General features: G+C 36.0%; 1 protein-coding gene across 1 annotated transcript in view; it reads right to left on the bottom strand.

The window, feature by feature from the left end:
- The window catches only part of LOC133185339 (vacuolar protein sorting-associated protein 16 homolog), a 765182-nt gene that overhangs the window by 195680 nt on the left and 553209 nt on the right, over window positions 1-16293 (bottom strand). Inside the window, exon 16 of the mRNA XM_061320487.1 lies at window positions 7519-7616. Within this exon, the coding sequence (XP_061176471.1) occupies window positions 7519-7616 (98 nt within the window). The remainder of the gene's footprint in view (window positions 1-7518; window positions 7617-16293) is intronic.

The raw sequence follows: 16293 nt of genomic DNA, 5'->3' as shown, positions 1-16293 counted from the left end.
GATTTTACCAATTATAATTGGATTTCATAGTTTTGTGTACAAAAAGCAGACTATTACAATTATTTCATATTATTTCTTTAACATGAATACATAAAATATATAATATAATATAATATATTATTTTTTTGTTGTTTTGCTTCTTTTACACTTTCTAGGCCTTGTTTCCTGTAACATTCCCAAAAAATCAAGGGTCGGTAGGTCGGGAATTTTTTTTTTTTTTTTTGCTTATGAATAATTCGGTCAAACATCCCTGGACTGAATTATCCAGGTATTATATTTACAGTGGGCACCCAACATGGCTGCCTAGCGGCAGATAACGAACTTCAAAAAGTTGTGGGGGGAACTGATTACTCTTTATATTTAAGGTAAATGTTGACTGAGTTGCATATTTTATATCTCAAATAAAAGATATGATTAATATTTTTTGAATAAAAAGAATCAGCTGATTGACCAAAGAGAAAACACAGATTTGGCAGAAAAAAAATCCACCCGGGGGTGAATTGAATGGGTCGATCGGGTTACAGGAAACAAACATAATTTTTTTAGGCCCTGTATATGCACTTTTTGGTTCTTAATCACCTCTGTTTTGTGCTAGTTGGCTAGTATCAGATGCAGACACCATTTTCTTTCATTAAGAAGAAATAAATTTTAAACCAGAAATGGATAATTCTGTTATGTATTGTAATAAAAGTATGTTTCCGATGATCGATTATGAAAAATTATAATCAATCATCGGAATCGGTAGCATTTTTTCGTCGACAATCAATGTTTTCTGACTATCGGTACAACACTAGAACACTACATGAAAAAAGAAAATATATATTAAGATTTAGCATTATGTTTAAAGTAGCCATATATATATAGCGACTATCAATTTTGTTGCTATGCTATCGATTGTCGGCATCGCCAACTTTCCAACAACGATTTTTCTATCGTTGGCGACTATTGCTGAATCACTAAAGTAGTCTCAAATAAAATCTCACAGAATTATTTTATGGTAAAATGGTCGAAAATGTTATGACAGTGCACACTTTAATCCATGAATACACGAAATTAACATGCAAGCATGAAAAGCATGTCAATTTCTTCCAAAACTAGGTCATCCTGTTATATGCCATATTTAGGAAAGGGGGGGGTGTGTCTTACACACATGCAAAAAATCTTATGATATTGTTCATGCAGTGAAACAATGCACTGGAAACTTTACAAGAACAAGAGGCCCAAGGGCCTTAACAGTCACCTGAGTATAATACAACAATTTAGAGGATCCATAGAGTATAAAATAAACTGAAAGGTGAAGCTTTGTTACCCGAAAGCAAGAAAAATAGGGTGATCAGGATCAACAATATTATTAGTCTAGTATTCATTAACAGTTCATATATTAGGTTCTAATCTGTTCCCCATTTATCACTCTCACCAGACAGTATGTAAACAAACTATCAGTGCTTCTGTACTCTTTTAATACCTTGTTGAAATCTCTTACATTGGCCTCTCTTTGTCTTTGATGAACATTTAATAAGACAAGTTATTTTTGTCTCATTTTTATTTATCTATTATTTACAAGTCTACCTGATCATTAAAACTATGAAAGTACTTTTTGTATTATACAATAAAAATTCTTGCATAATTCTCTCATTCTATTAACCTTTCAAGTACATTATTTACAGTGATTAATTATCACAAGTAAATGGCAAAGGGGAATAACTCCTCTCAGTAGAATACAAATTAATAGAGCCCTGGCCTGGACCGGAACACTTGACCAAATGGTCCTGATGTTCAAAAATCTGGTAAAAATACCTTTCCTTATTAAAACTTTTACTCTTTTTGCCTTTGATATGCCCAGGTGCAGAGAAAATTTTTAAAGCATTAATGCATTTTCACTTTATAATAAATAGAGCCCCGCCCTAACATCAGAACCTCTTATCCAGGGATCATGAAATTCACAATTTTGGAAGAGGCATCCTTGCTTATCATAACTATGCATTTGTTTAAATAATACCCAGGAGTAGAGAAGAAGATTTTCAAAGAAATAATGCACTTTCACTATATGATCTATATAGCCCCACCCTAGCACCAGAACCCCTGACCCTGGGACTATGAATTTCACAATTTTGTAGAGTCACTCTTGCTTATCATAACTATGTATTCAATTTGTTTCAGTAATACCCAGGAATAGAGAAGAAGATTTTCAAAGAAATAATGCACTTTCACTATATGATCTATATAGCCCCGCCCTAGCACCAGAACCCCTGACCCTGGGGTCATGAATTTCACAATTTTGGTAGAGTCACTCTTGCTTATCATAACTATGTATTCAATTTGTTTCAATAATACCCAGGAGTAGAGAAGAAGATTTTCAAAGAAATAATGCACTTTCACTATATGATCTATATAGCCCCACCCTAGCACCAGAGCCCCTGACCCTGGGGCCATGAATTTCACAATTTTGGTGGAGGGCTCAATGCTCATTACAATCATGCCAACAGTTTGACTGCTTGATGTCCAGGAGTAAAGAAGAAGATTTTTAAAGATTGCATTAATTTTGATGGTTTTGACCCCATCCCTCAGGCCCCAGGGGGGTGTTTAGGGGCCACGAATTTAACAATTTTTGTTCCCCTTTACCCATAGATGCTATATGCCAAAATTGGTTGAAATTGGTTTGGTGGTTCCAGAGAAGAAGCTGAAAATGTTCAAAAGTTTACGAACGACGGACGATGCACGACAACGGACGAAAAGAGATAGCAATAGGTCACCTGAGTGACTCAGGTGACCTAAAGAAGAAAGAAAATAAAAAAAACGAAAAAGAAAGAATAATAGAAATATTCTAGTTGCACATTATACGTCATAACATGTATATTATCTTCATTCATACAAGAATTAATTTATCCAGTTAATTTAATTCATCTATTTGATATTTGCGGCATGGTAAATACTAAATCACAATTTTCATGTATATCAGAAAAGGACATATGGCTGGATAAAAACCTCCCCGGCTCCTTCTTTGTTCTTTCTCCGGTAGTTTTATTATTTTTTTTTATTTGTACAAAATATGTATTTGTAAATTATACAAAAATATTAAAAGAATTATATGTACAAATATTTCTATGCTTCCGAAATAATTCATAAATCACCATTTATTAATCACTGATGATACACGTAACAGTCTTTCTAATTTGGTTCTTAGTTAAATCTATAAAATTCTTTATTGAGAATTAATTGGGATCTACTTTATACTCACAATATATCCCACAGAAATTAAAAGTCCTTGACTGTTCATATTATTTATAAGAATAAGCCTGACTTATGACCATTCGAAAGTACATGTATAAATCATGACAAGTTTAATCTTTAAAAAAAAAAGACCTTTTACATTTTGAAATTAAAAAAAAGCATGGTCCTTAGTTTCAAATATTACATGAACAAGCCATGAAACTTTAATTAACAATATGAAAATAGGAATTAATCAGTTAATCGTCACTTGATAAGCATATGTGAGATTGATTTTGGTTTCCAGTGTAACATATCTAAAAAGGAGAATATTTTCCTGTGACATTATATAAATACTGCATGTAGTTGAGTGTAACATTGAAAATTTTCACCCCAAGAAAACCATTGTCAACCGAGGCGCAGCCGAGGTTGACAAGGGTTTTCGAGGGGTGAAAATTTTCAATGTTACACTCAACTACATGCAGTATTTATTATATTATACTGAATGTTTTATACAAATACATATTACAGTGAACCTTGCGCGCATGAATTCTGCGCAGTCAATATTTTTTGGAATAACACCCGTCGTCAAGCAATGTTAACTGTTGCTACGCTGGTGGGCATGGCTTCATTATTCAGCGGGTAATAGTGTTTTTTAACAAATGTTTCTCGACGAATCAGATTCAACTAATTTACATGAAAGTATAATATTTTAAATTGTAACGGGATCGTGGAAAATGCATGCGATATTTTATTAAGCCTATTCCATAAACATGTCTGTATAGTTCAGGTTTTTCTTTCTTCGGGGGAGTGGGGTGGACCTGAAATAATCTGACAATTAAACACTCGTATCAAATTTTCTTGATAAATTGGGATCATGTAAAACCAAGCATACTTGTATGTTACCAGCCCTTGGACATGTTTTCTGTCGCAACTTATGCACAAATTTTACAAAACACCAAAAAAAAAAATTATGATGTAAGAAAATTAGCTACATATCGAGCATTTGATGGACAAGAAAAAAAATCAGTGTTTATTCAAATCATTATTTCAGCAGTAAAATTTATTTCCTTTGATCACTTAAAATGATTTTTAAAAAAAAATTCTAAATAGGGACAAAAAAGTCCCTTTACCTAAAATATTTTTGCTATGGAGAACAAAATGTAATAGATACATATCTGACATTTTACAAAATAAAATTAAAAAAAGAAAAATGTGTAATCAGCCTGTCAATATATTCTTGATCCGTCTATCTAATTTCTGTAATCTTTCGACATGTAACGTCACATTGGCGGAAGAGATGCCTCGGTGTATATTTTTGTGTGTTTATGTCAATAGACGAGCCAAGACTATAAAGTTTAGATATTCCTTTGTGTTATTCTTTTGTAGGGATCATTTTTTGGGGACTTAGTGAATATTTATTGTCACAAAGATCGTAATGGAATCCTTTGCGTGAATGGTTCGAAACAGCAAATAAAGACAAAGGAAGTGGAGAATGTGTATTTTCGTGATTATACAACAAAATATTGCATAAACAACTAATGGAAAGGTAAATTCTATCATTGATTCAACAATTTTGTGCATTATAAGAAAAAAGGTCGCGTATAACAATAAGAATAAGTCTAAGATTTTTCTCAAATCTCCGCTTACATGAGACGAATCTCAGAAACGGTGGTGGTACAGTGTTTTAGGAAAATCTCAGCTGAGGCAGAAATCTATGATTTGAGGTTGAGATTTGAGCTGAGATTTTTATATGTTGGTAACCCCGAAGCCAGGTCTGGACAAATTCCCCTCTACAGACAGATGGACAGACATGCTGATTCCAATATACCCCCCAAACTTTGTTTGCGGGGGTGTATAATAATTAACATTACCTGTTAATGCTTGCATATTTATATGACTAATCTGGACCCTGTTGTTGTTCAGAGGAGAATTTAAAAAAGATTTTTATGCCCCCATATCAAAGATTCGGAGGTATTAGTTTTTGCCCTGTCCATCCGTCTGTCTGTCTAATTGTCCGCAAAAACTTTAACCTTGCCAATAACTTTTGATTGGTTGGAGCTATGGCTTTCATATTTCACATGTGTATTCCTTGTGACAAGACCTTTATTTGGGTACCACCATATTTGACTTTTGACCTTGACCTTGGAGTTTGACCCAGTTTTGCAAAATTTTACCAAACTTTAACCTTGGCCATAACTTTTAAACAATTGGTGCTAGGGCTTTTATACTTCACATGTGTAATCCTTGCGACAAGGCCTTTCGTTGGATACCAACAACTTTGATCTTGACCTAGGAGCTTGACCTACTTTTCAAAAACTTAAACCTTGGCCATAACTTTGAACGGTTGGTGCTAGGGTTTTCATACTTCACATATGTAATCCTTGTGACAAGCCCTTTTTTTGGATACCAACAACTTTGACCTTTCGACCTTGACCTAGGAGTTTGACCTACTTTTCAAAAACTTTAACCTTGGCCATAACTTTTGAACGGTTCGTGCTAGGGCTTTCATACTTCACATATGTAATCCTTGTGACAAGACCTTTCTTTGGATACCAACAACTTTGACCCCTTGACCTTGACCTTGGAGTTTGACCTACTTTTGGAAAACTTTAACCTTGGTCATAACTTTTTAGCGATTGGTGCTATGGCTTTCATATTTCACCTGTGTATTTCTTGGAAGAATGCCTTTCCTTGGGCAACATTTATTTTGACCATTTGACCTTGACCTTGATGTTTGACATACTTTTGAAAAAACGTTAACCTTTTCCATATCTATTCAATGGTTGCTGCTAGGGCTTTCATATTTCACAGGTTTATTCCTCGAGACAAGACCTTATTTTGGGTACCAACACATTTGATTTGCATTTGAGAAGGTTTAACCCTTGCAATAAGTTGCCATATGGGGCATCAGTGTTTCACAAACACATCTTGTTTTCCTAAATATTTCCATGTAAACAAACTTGAAAATGCTTTGTGCTGAGGGAGGTTGACAGATGGATAATGGCCACTATAAACTTCAATCAGAAAAGCTCACTGGAGCTAAAAACCAGAAGTCTCTGATGAGACTGTAGCTCTACTGGTCTGTACGTAAAGGAAAAGTAGCACTCGGATTTGAAACTTTGCAACATGCAGCAATAAAGAGAATTATGTATCTGAATGTAGTCTACTTGTGTGCCAAGTTATACTGAAATCAAACAAAAACTGTAGGAGGAGTAGCATTTTGAAAGTATTTCACAGAAATTTCTATTTAAAGTAACCATGGCAACACCATTTACTGAAATCAAAAACCGAAACACACTATTATGTATTGTAGTGTAGTCTAATTGTGTGCCAAATTAGATTGAAATTAGACCAAAACTGTAGCAGGAGTAATGTTTTAAAGGAATTTTCCATAAATTTCTATTTTTAGTTACCATGGCAAAACCATTCATCAAAATTAAAAACCGATGCATTAAATTATGTACCTTAGTGTAGTGTACTTGTGTGCCAAGTTATATTGAAATCAGACCAAAACTGTAGGAGGAGTAGCGTTTCTAAAGAAATTTCACAGTAATTTCTATTTTTAGTAACCATGGCAACATTATCATCAAATCAAAAACCGATGCACTAAATTATGTATCTTAGTGTAGTCTACTTGTGTGCCAAGTTATATTGAAATCAGACCAAAACTGTAGGAAGAGTAGCATTTTAAAGAAATTTTACATAAATTTCTATTTTTAGTAACCATGGCAACACTGTTCATCGAAATCAAAAACCGATGCACTAAATTATGTATCTTAGTGTAGTCTACTTGTGTGCCAAGTTATATTGATATCAGACCAAACCTGAGGGAGGAGTATAGTTTTAAGGGAATTTCACAGAAATTTCTATTTTTAGTATCCATGGCAACACCATTCATTGAAATCAAAAACCGATGCACTAAGTTATGTATCTTAGTGTAGTCTACTTGTGTGCCAAGTTATATTGAAATCAGACAAAACTGTAGGAGGAGTAGCCTTTTAAAGGAATTTCACAGAATTTTCTATTTTTAGTAACCATGGCAACACTGCTCATCGAAATCAAAATTCGATGCACTAAATTATGTATCTTAGTGTAGTCTACTTGTGTGTCAAGTTATATTGAAATCAGACCAAAACTGTAGGAGGAGTAGCGTTTTGAAAAATTGTTTACAGACAGACGGACAGCTAGACGGACGGGTGACGGACACCTTACTATCGCATAAGCTCTTCTGGTCTCTGACCAGTAGAGCTAAAAATGGGCTTATAATCTTTTAATACAAGTAAATTTCCCTTTTCTTACTTTCCTTACCTGAATAAACAGTGCATAGGCTACTGGCATGCTCCTTATTGACATGAAGAATTCTCCCTGATTCATTGATTCTTTTAACCTCAGTAACACAGTGTAAACTACAACACAAAAAAATGTTCATCTGAGTGTCATAAGGCAATTTTTTTTCTTTCTGAATCACATAATGCATTCTTTTCTCTTTTCCACTTTTTTCTCTTTACATTTTTAGGCCAGGAAAAGTATTCATATTTTCTTTTACTGACAAACTTACACAATTACTGATAATGTTCAGTCCTACTGCAAAATGAGATATTTTCCTGCTAGTATTTATAAAGTTAGAAGAACAGACTGACGAAGGGGCACCATGGCCACAACAGTTATCTTGGCCCTGCTGTTCTTCAGAAAGAGATTTTTCCCACTATATTATAAGTGCTCGCTCTGTGATTGGAAGGTCGTGTGTTCAAATTACGGCCACGATTAACCTAAGTTGATAAAAAAATAGGTAGCAACTGTTCCTTCGCCAAGCACTCGGCACTTTGAAGTGCAAGTTGCTGCAGTAATGTAGCCCTCTCTGATTTTTTTTTTTTGGGAGAGGGCTACAACTCCTTAGGATCTCCGTAATGGTGCAAGTCCAGGAGTGATTCACTACCGCACAGATTTCGGCTCAAATTATCAGTAAGTGGGTATTTTATTAACATATCTTACCTGAACTCATAAAATGTAGTTATGAAAGACATGAATCGATCCAAAAATATACAGAACAATACGTATATCGGTTATTTTTCGTGTATGTCAACATCACAACTTCAATTTATCCGCCATGTTTACTGACCTTGATCGATTTTATTTTGGGACAACCAATGAGAATTCATGATCTAGGGGCATGGATCTGTTTAGGATTTCCCTTATTTTAAGCATAAATATCACTGTTTATGAAAAAAATAGCCCATGGAATGCTTTTATTTATTGATGTTTAGTGATATCATACAACACAAACATTTATCAATGCCGACATTTACTTTATCAAGTGATTCTAAATTTCAAGCGCAAGTCTCAGTACATCACATGAGAACTGTCATGGCTGCTGAGGAGAACGACTGGTAAACATGCAGATTTATTTTACTTGGTTTTCGCGTATAAAGGGCTATAATGTTGATAGTGAATAAAAATTCCGTCTTATTGGAAGTAAGTTGAATGCAAAAACAATTTATTTTGCCTACAGTCGTCCGTATCTAAAAAATATATTTGCACCATTACGGAGATGCAGTGGAATTGTAGCCCTCTCCTGAAAATATCAGATTAAAAAAATCGGAGAGGGCTACATTATTGCAGCCTCTCCTGAAAATATCAGATTAAAAAAATCGGAGAGGGCTACATTATTGCAGCTAGTTGCAGGTTGTTCAGATGGCACAGTAGGTGTAGCGTAGTTAAATTCTGAGCTTGTTAAATATTCCAATACACATAAAAAAACTTCTATATTCCTGTTAAAATGAAAACACAGCGTAAAGTTCACAATTTATTAATGGTGATAACTCAAAAACAAACGAGAGACTTAGTCAAAACTTCCACAACTACTACTCTACGCTTCTACAATCTCTCCCCTTATAAAAAGAAAAACTTACTCCTCCACTTACGTAATAATCTAAACTCCTCTTTCCAAAATAACTCCTCCCAAGGAATACAAATACTAAATTTAGGTCAGTGCGGAGGAGTAAAAGAAATTTATAGATTACCGAATTACATGTTAACCCAAATAAAGAATACTTTAGTTAACTTTAAATTATTAAAAAAACATTTTATACAAAATAATAAATAGACAAAGATACGATTAACTGTAAATCTGCTACACTTCCCCCCACGTAAGTTTTGACCCCGTCAAAATAGTGTAAGAGTTAGTTTAACAATAACAAATAAACATTGTCAATTATACACAATATTTACAGTCAATATTTTCACACATTTTACATTTAAGCAGAGTTTTGTCTTTTCAACGCGGTCAAAAACACAGGAATTTCTTGCAATGCTTCCTCTGTCACTTTGCTAATGTCCACTCTTTTAGGATCGATTCCTTCCGAAAAATAAATGTCCATGGATCTGTCCTCCCCGGTCACCTCACCATTTTTGAACGTAATATTCTTGGTCATCGTGATTCCTATTGTGTGTGTCACTGTCACAATATTGTTGTTTTCCTCATTCTTTTCATCTATCTCTTCCTCACATTCATCACTCGATATTTCAATTAACTCCTGATCACATGTACAGGCACTATCACAATATGGTTCAGTTTTACTGTCACTATCAGAAGGTAAATCTTCCATAAAGAAATCTTCTTCATCACTGGATATGTCACTATAGTCTGGGTGACGAATAATTCTGTCCTTGAAATCCATAACATGAAATTTACAAGTTAAATACACTCAAATCAAAATCACAAATAATTAATTAATTGCTGAGAAAAATCTCCATGTCTGGCGGTCACATGTCTCTTCAAATTATCCAGTCTTTTAAAACGTTCATTACAAATTCCACAACAGAAAAATCGTACAGTTTCTTCATGTAATTGTCTAAAATGTCTTTTAAAATTGTCCAATCGAGTAAATAACAATCCACATTTCTCACATAATACTGTCTTCATAGCGTTTTGGAATTCGAATGGCCCTCCCCCGTCTTGTTTTTGTAGGTGTACCCAATTTTTGTGTATCACGTGACTGGTCGGTCGGAGGTGGCTCTGCAGCTGGAATACACGGGCCGCGGTTTGTCTTTGGCGCGCTGGCATCTCTCATGCGCGGGGATACGGCGGTCTCTTTTGAAATTGAGGAGGGAACCAGCTCGGGCGTCTTTGTAGTTTTTTCGGGTATCTCTTTGATTTTGAGGAGGTGTTTTAGTTTTAACTTTGCAGTTTTCCGTATTTGAAATGATTTTAGGTTGTCTGCATGGACAATGACGGGATTAGATTTTCTTGAATGTCTGATTTCAAACAACACATCACTTAATTTTTTAGTAATAATCCAGGGTCCACCCAGTTCCGAGCTAATTTAAGCTTTGTGCCCACTCTTTGTTTCGGCTGAAATCTCCTCACAATATCACCCTCGTTGAAAGTTTTTCGAACAGCAGTTTTATCGTAATTTTTCTTTTGCTTCCAAACTGCTCCCAAAGTTCTGTCTCGTGCTAATTTGTGTACTAACTCCAAGTTTTTGCACAAACTTTTTACATATTTCGTTTCCGTTATCTCTTCTCCTTTCCCGATTTCCAGCGATTCTGTTTGTAAATCTACGGGTACAGTCATCTCCGAACCAAACATCATACGGTAAGGTGTAATTCCCGTCGTGTCGTGTACTGAAGAGTTATAAGCCATCACAACACAATCAATGTAATCATCCCAGTTAGTTTGTTTCACATTTATATACTTAGACAACATATCTTTAATTGTTCTGTTTAGTCTTTCCACCATTCCGTCGGATCTCGGATGGAATGCAGTTGTTCTTGTTTTAGCAATGTCAAACATTGAGCACAAATGTTGAAACACTAAACTTTCAAACTGTACTCCTTGATCACTATGGAATTCATATGGACATCCATACCTTTTAATCCAGCCACGGAAAAAGACGGTAGCTATTGTTTTTGCTTCCATGTTCGGCATAGGCAAAATCTCTGCAAATTTTGTAAAGTAGTCCGATATAACCAAAACATATACATTATCATTTGCAGTTTTAGGAAATGGTCCTGCAATATCTGCTCTTTCAAATCTTCCACCAGCAATATAGGTTTGCATATAATTTCGCCTTTTTCTTCCTGGATTTTTCCGTTCTTCACATACATCACAGGACTTTACATAATAACGTACACTTTGTTTCATTCCCGGCCAATAATATGAAGAAAGTAAAGCTCGTTGCTGAGTTCTATAAATTCCCATATGTCCAGAGGTAGGTGCATCATGTAAATGCCACATAATATCCTCGTGCATTCCTTTAGGGGTACAGATACGCAATCCATTATTTTCCTTTTCCATCCAAAGAATGCACAATACATTTTTATGGATCTGAAGTAGTTCCCAACGTGCATGCCAAAATTTACAGTCGGGGTTTAAGTGTGAAATTTCCTGGTACGAAGGCTTATTTTCCTTTCCGTGATTTTCAAATAACTTCAAAATGGGGAAAATTCCGTCATCATCTTCTTGTGCCTTACGTATGTTTTCAAAAGTTAACTCAGTTACTGGCATTTCTACACCTTTGGCTCGCTTTGGTCTATTCTCCGCGCATCCTTTCTTCTTACTTTTCACTTCAAAACAATTTTCCGCACTGAATAAATTTTCAATATCATATATCATATTTCCAGTGGATGCAATATCAATATCAACAGTATGCTTTCTTAATTCATTCACGTGCGATTGCTGTTTTCCATCATAAACATCGTTGATTTTTCGATTGCATTGCCTACAAACGTCCTCACTGTCATGTTCACTTGCTTTTGGTAATCGGGATAATGCGTCCGCATTACTGTGATTTCTCCCCGGTCGGTGTATAATTTTAAAGTCATATGCTGATAACTGTTGAAGCCACCGACAAACCTGCCCGTCTGGATCTCTAAACCTGTGTAGCCAAGTTAAGGAACTATGATCAGTCCGTAAGATAAATTCTCGTCCAAGAAGATAATGTTTAAAGTGTTTCACAAAGAAAACGACTGCTAACATTTCTTTCCTAGTAACACAGTAATTTTTCTCATGAGATGTTAACGTTCGGCTAGCATACTGCATCACTTTTTCTTCACCATTTTGAATTTGTGACAATACACAACCAATCGCATCATTACTAGCATCGGTATCTAGCACAAATGGTCCACCATCTACATCCGGGTATCCAAGAATTGGAGAGTGCATAAGTTTGTCTCTAAGTTCATGAAAAGCATGATCACATTCAGGAGTCCAGTTCCATACACAGTTTTTCTTAGTTAAGGCATGAAGGCATTTTGCTGTTTCCGCAAATCCTTTAATAAACTTCCAATAATAAGACATAATACCCAGAAATCTCCGTAAGTCTGTCACATTTCTAGGAATTCCTATATTCTTTATTGCCTCAATTTTCTTGGGATCTGTATGCACCCCATGTCTTGAAACTACATGTCCCAGAAATTCTATTTCCTGTCTAAAGAAAAAGCATTTTGTTGGTTTTAATTTCAGGTTTGCTGAGTCCAATCTGTCACAAACTTGGTTAAGATTTTCTAGATGTTCTCGGAAACTTTTGCCGAACACGATTATGTCATCCAGGTACAAAACAGCAATATTCCACTGTAATCCATAGAGAGCCTTTTCTATTATCCTTTGGAATGTCGCTGGCGCATTACACAAACCAAATGGCATAACGTTATATTGATAGAGTCCTCCCCTCAGGGTAGCAAATGCTGTTTTCTCCTTATCTGCTTCCGACATCGGTACTTGATGATACACCATATTTAAGTCTAGAGAAGTAAACCACACTGATCCAACCAAAGCGTCTAAGTTGTCATCTATTCTTGGTATTGGATATGCGTCCTTTATCGTTCTTGAATAAAGTCTCCGATAATCTACGCACACTCTCCACGACTTATCTTTCTTTTGCACTAATACAAGCTGAGATGACCACGGACTATGGGATTTTTCTATAATCCCTAAGTCTTCCAATTTCTGAATCTCACTATCCAGAATATCACGCTTAAATAAAGGCATATGCCATGATGCCTCTTTCAAAGGTCGCTCGTCATTCAGAACAATATGATGTTCTCCTAGAGTTGTCTGTCCTAAATTTCCATTAGGATCAGCAAATGTAGCAACACATTTCTGCAGAAACTTCTTAAATAAAACTGCCTCTTCGTCAGAGAGGTGAACTCGACCTTTTTCAAACACAGGAATTAAGTGATCTGGTAATTCCTTTGGACCGTCCTCCTCCACTAGATTAATTTCACTTGACTTAAGGCGCTCACTACTAGACACTCTAATCACAGAAGAAAATATTGCAATTTTAGCACTGCGTTTTACTGTCACATCCGCTCTCCCTGGGTTGAATAACCTTAAGTACCCTTCTAAGCTGTTTACATTTAACAGTGTTTTCGCTACCAATAATCCATGCCGGTGTAGAAAATTTGACAACACAATTGGTATTCCTTCTTTATTTTCTGAGTATGAGAATTCTGTTCGAATTACCACTTCATGTCCTGATGGCACGGAAACATCCTCTCTTGCTATTATCCAATTTGTACGTCTAAGACATGTGCTATTGTATGGAACTTTAACAAGTAGTCCTCCCTTCTCGTGATCCCAGTTACATTTAAATTTTGAATAAAAGTCTACTCCTAGTAGATTTTGAGAAACTCTACCAACAAATACTCTTAAATCCGTCTCAAAGTCGTCAAAGTTTAAAGTCATAAACGCTGTTCCCACTACAATTAAATCTTGGCCACTCGCAGTTACAAATTTCTTCCTAGCTGGCTCCAGCACTGGTCGATTTTCAGGAGGAATTTCATTGAATAGCTCTTCAGTTATGAAAGTATTCCTCGCTCCGGTGTCTACCTTCCATGTTACTGATGTGCCCTGAATTAACCCATCGACGTAGAACCCTATCTTGTTCTTACTGGCTTCAATTTTAAGACAAGATGGAAAATTTTCAAATTCTTCTGTAATCTCTCTTCTATTCTCAGCATCAAATCCCCTTTCTATGAAATTATTATCAGCATTGTTGGTTCCTTGATAGCATGAAGATGAAGAATTTGCATCAAACTCGGTGCCAGGCCAGTTTATGTAGCCATCCGACGCATGGCCTACTGCCTCGGCGGTGCTGCTTTTCCCTGAGGAACTGCTCCGCCATTCTCTCTCTTTACGACTGGTCTAGTTTTTGGACAACGGTTTCTCAAATGACCTTCTGACCCACATGTATAGCATCTCCTTTTAATGGTATTCATCTGTAGGTTTCTTGTATTTTGATAACTTTTATCTTCTACCTGATATGTGTGTTTTGTGTTCAACGCATAAATATCTTTTCTGGCTGTTTTAGAATTCTTCACCGATTGTTCCTCGCCTACCCGAATACATTCCTCTAGCATGGCTGAAGTAACTGCTTCTTGAATCGTTTTCGGTCGCTCCTTTTCACTGCCATTCTGAACTCCTCGTTTTCAGAACAATTGTCAAGAAATGTCTTAAGACTATTTTCCTCGATGCAGGCTCGGTTACCAGGATAAGCTCTTCTGTACAAGTCTTCTACAGCTTGTCCGTAATCTCTGAATGTTTCATTAGCACGCTTTCGACGCAATTTTGCTTCAGCAATATAGCTATCTTTTAAAGCAGTGTGTCCAAATCTCTGATTTAATGCATCTGTCAAAAGCTTATAATTCCCCAAGGTATTCTCTGGAAGTCCGTACGCATATGTCTCTGCTTGACCGCATAAAGTGGTCAACAGCACACCTCTTTTCCTTTGTATAGTCCACTGGTTTAAATTAGCAACATTTTCAAAATATCTATAGAACTCAGTCCAGGTAGCTGCTCCATCTCCGGAAAATGTTCGTTTAACTGGAATACTTACACTGGTCCCAGCTTGGTTAGTAATTCCTGGTGTGGCGACAAAATCACTTCTATCTCTTGGCGATGTCCTCGGCGCTCTACGTTGTCGATATCTGTCTCCTGTTCTTTCGTTTGATTTCCAAAATTTATACAACACACTGATCACTACGGCTACTATGACCAGAAAAATGGATATAATAATCAGCTCTCGCGTAGCCCACAACACTAATTCTCCTGGAAAGAATCTATAGGCCACAAACAATAGAGATGTACAAAGTGAAATCAATCCGAACCAAAATCCAAGTAGATATCCCCATCCTGCCGAATTGTCTACGTTTTCCAGGTCTTCCGTTGTAGCGATATCCGTTTCTGTTACTGGAGTATTCATGTCTTCTCCATAAATCGGACAAACAGGTGAATCGGCCACATTGAATTCTGTTAACAAGTTACGACGTACTGCACTACGCGGGGGAGTTTGAGGAATATCCGTGGTTCCTCGAGGCATAGTCATCTTAATTTTATTTTCTTCCAAAGGTTGCATATAAAGCAAGCAAATAATTACAACATGGGTCACTAAAACGGCACTTACAAAGATATCCAGCCTGGAAAATTTTACTACTATTTACACAACTAAATCCAAACGAATTCACAAAAATTTTATCGGTGTGACACACGTTTCCCTGAATGCCTTAATACGGCAGCCACAAAATGGACATTTATAAAATTCACTTTTCCCTCCGTTTGCTGTTGTAAGACACTTATCATGTTGTAAATTTTGAATTTACTAGGGGGAGGTAAATGCAAAATTTACAACATGTTGTAAATTTTGCATTTACCTCCCCCTAGTAAATTCAAAATTTACAACATGATACACTGACGATTCTCGGATTTCTTGAACATAACAAAGCAGTTGGGGCATTCCTTTCATCCACTTACGTCAATCTGCCCAAGAAGAATTAAGTTTCCGTTTTCCGAAATGTCAAAATAGTTCACAAACCTTTGTCGTCTTTGGTAATCCATTCTTATGAATTAATAAATCCCAACAGAATGAATTGTATGTGTAAAAATCCAAGTAAATCCAGTCAGTTATTATTATTTTTATCACCATCAAAGAAAATCGTATCCCACCGCTGCCACCACTTGTAGCGTAGTTAAATTCCGAGCTTGTTAACCCTCTGGCTGCGGGAAGGACATATATGTCCTTTTACCGTTCGCTGCGGGAGGGACATATATGTCCTTGGCGACGTCATAAATGTTGCGTGATTTCTCTC

This window comes from Saccostrea echinata, unplaced genomic scaffold (genome assembly GCF_033153115.1).
Source record: "Saccostrea echinata isolate AGI-Se365-2 ecotype Australia unplaced genomic scaffold, CSIRO_AGI_Sech_v1 ptg000001l, whole genome shotgun sequence".
Taxonomy (NCBI): Eukaryota; Metazoa; Mollusca; class Bivalvia; order Ostreida; family Ostreidae; genus Saccostrea; species Saccostrea echinata.
Note: the sequence above shows the minus strand (reverse complement) of the source record. Positions and strands in the feature narration are given on the sequence as shown.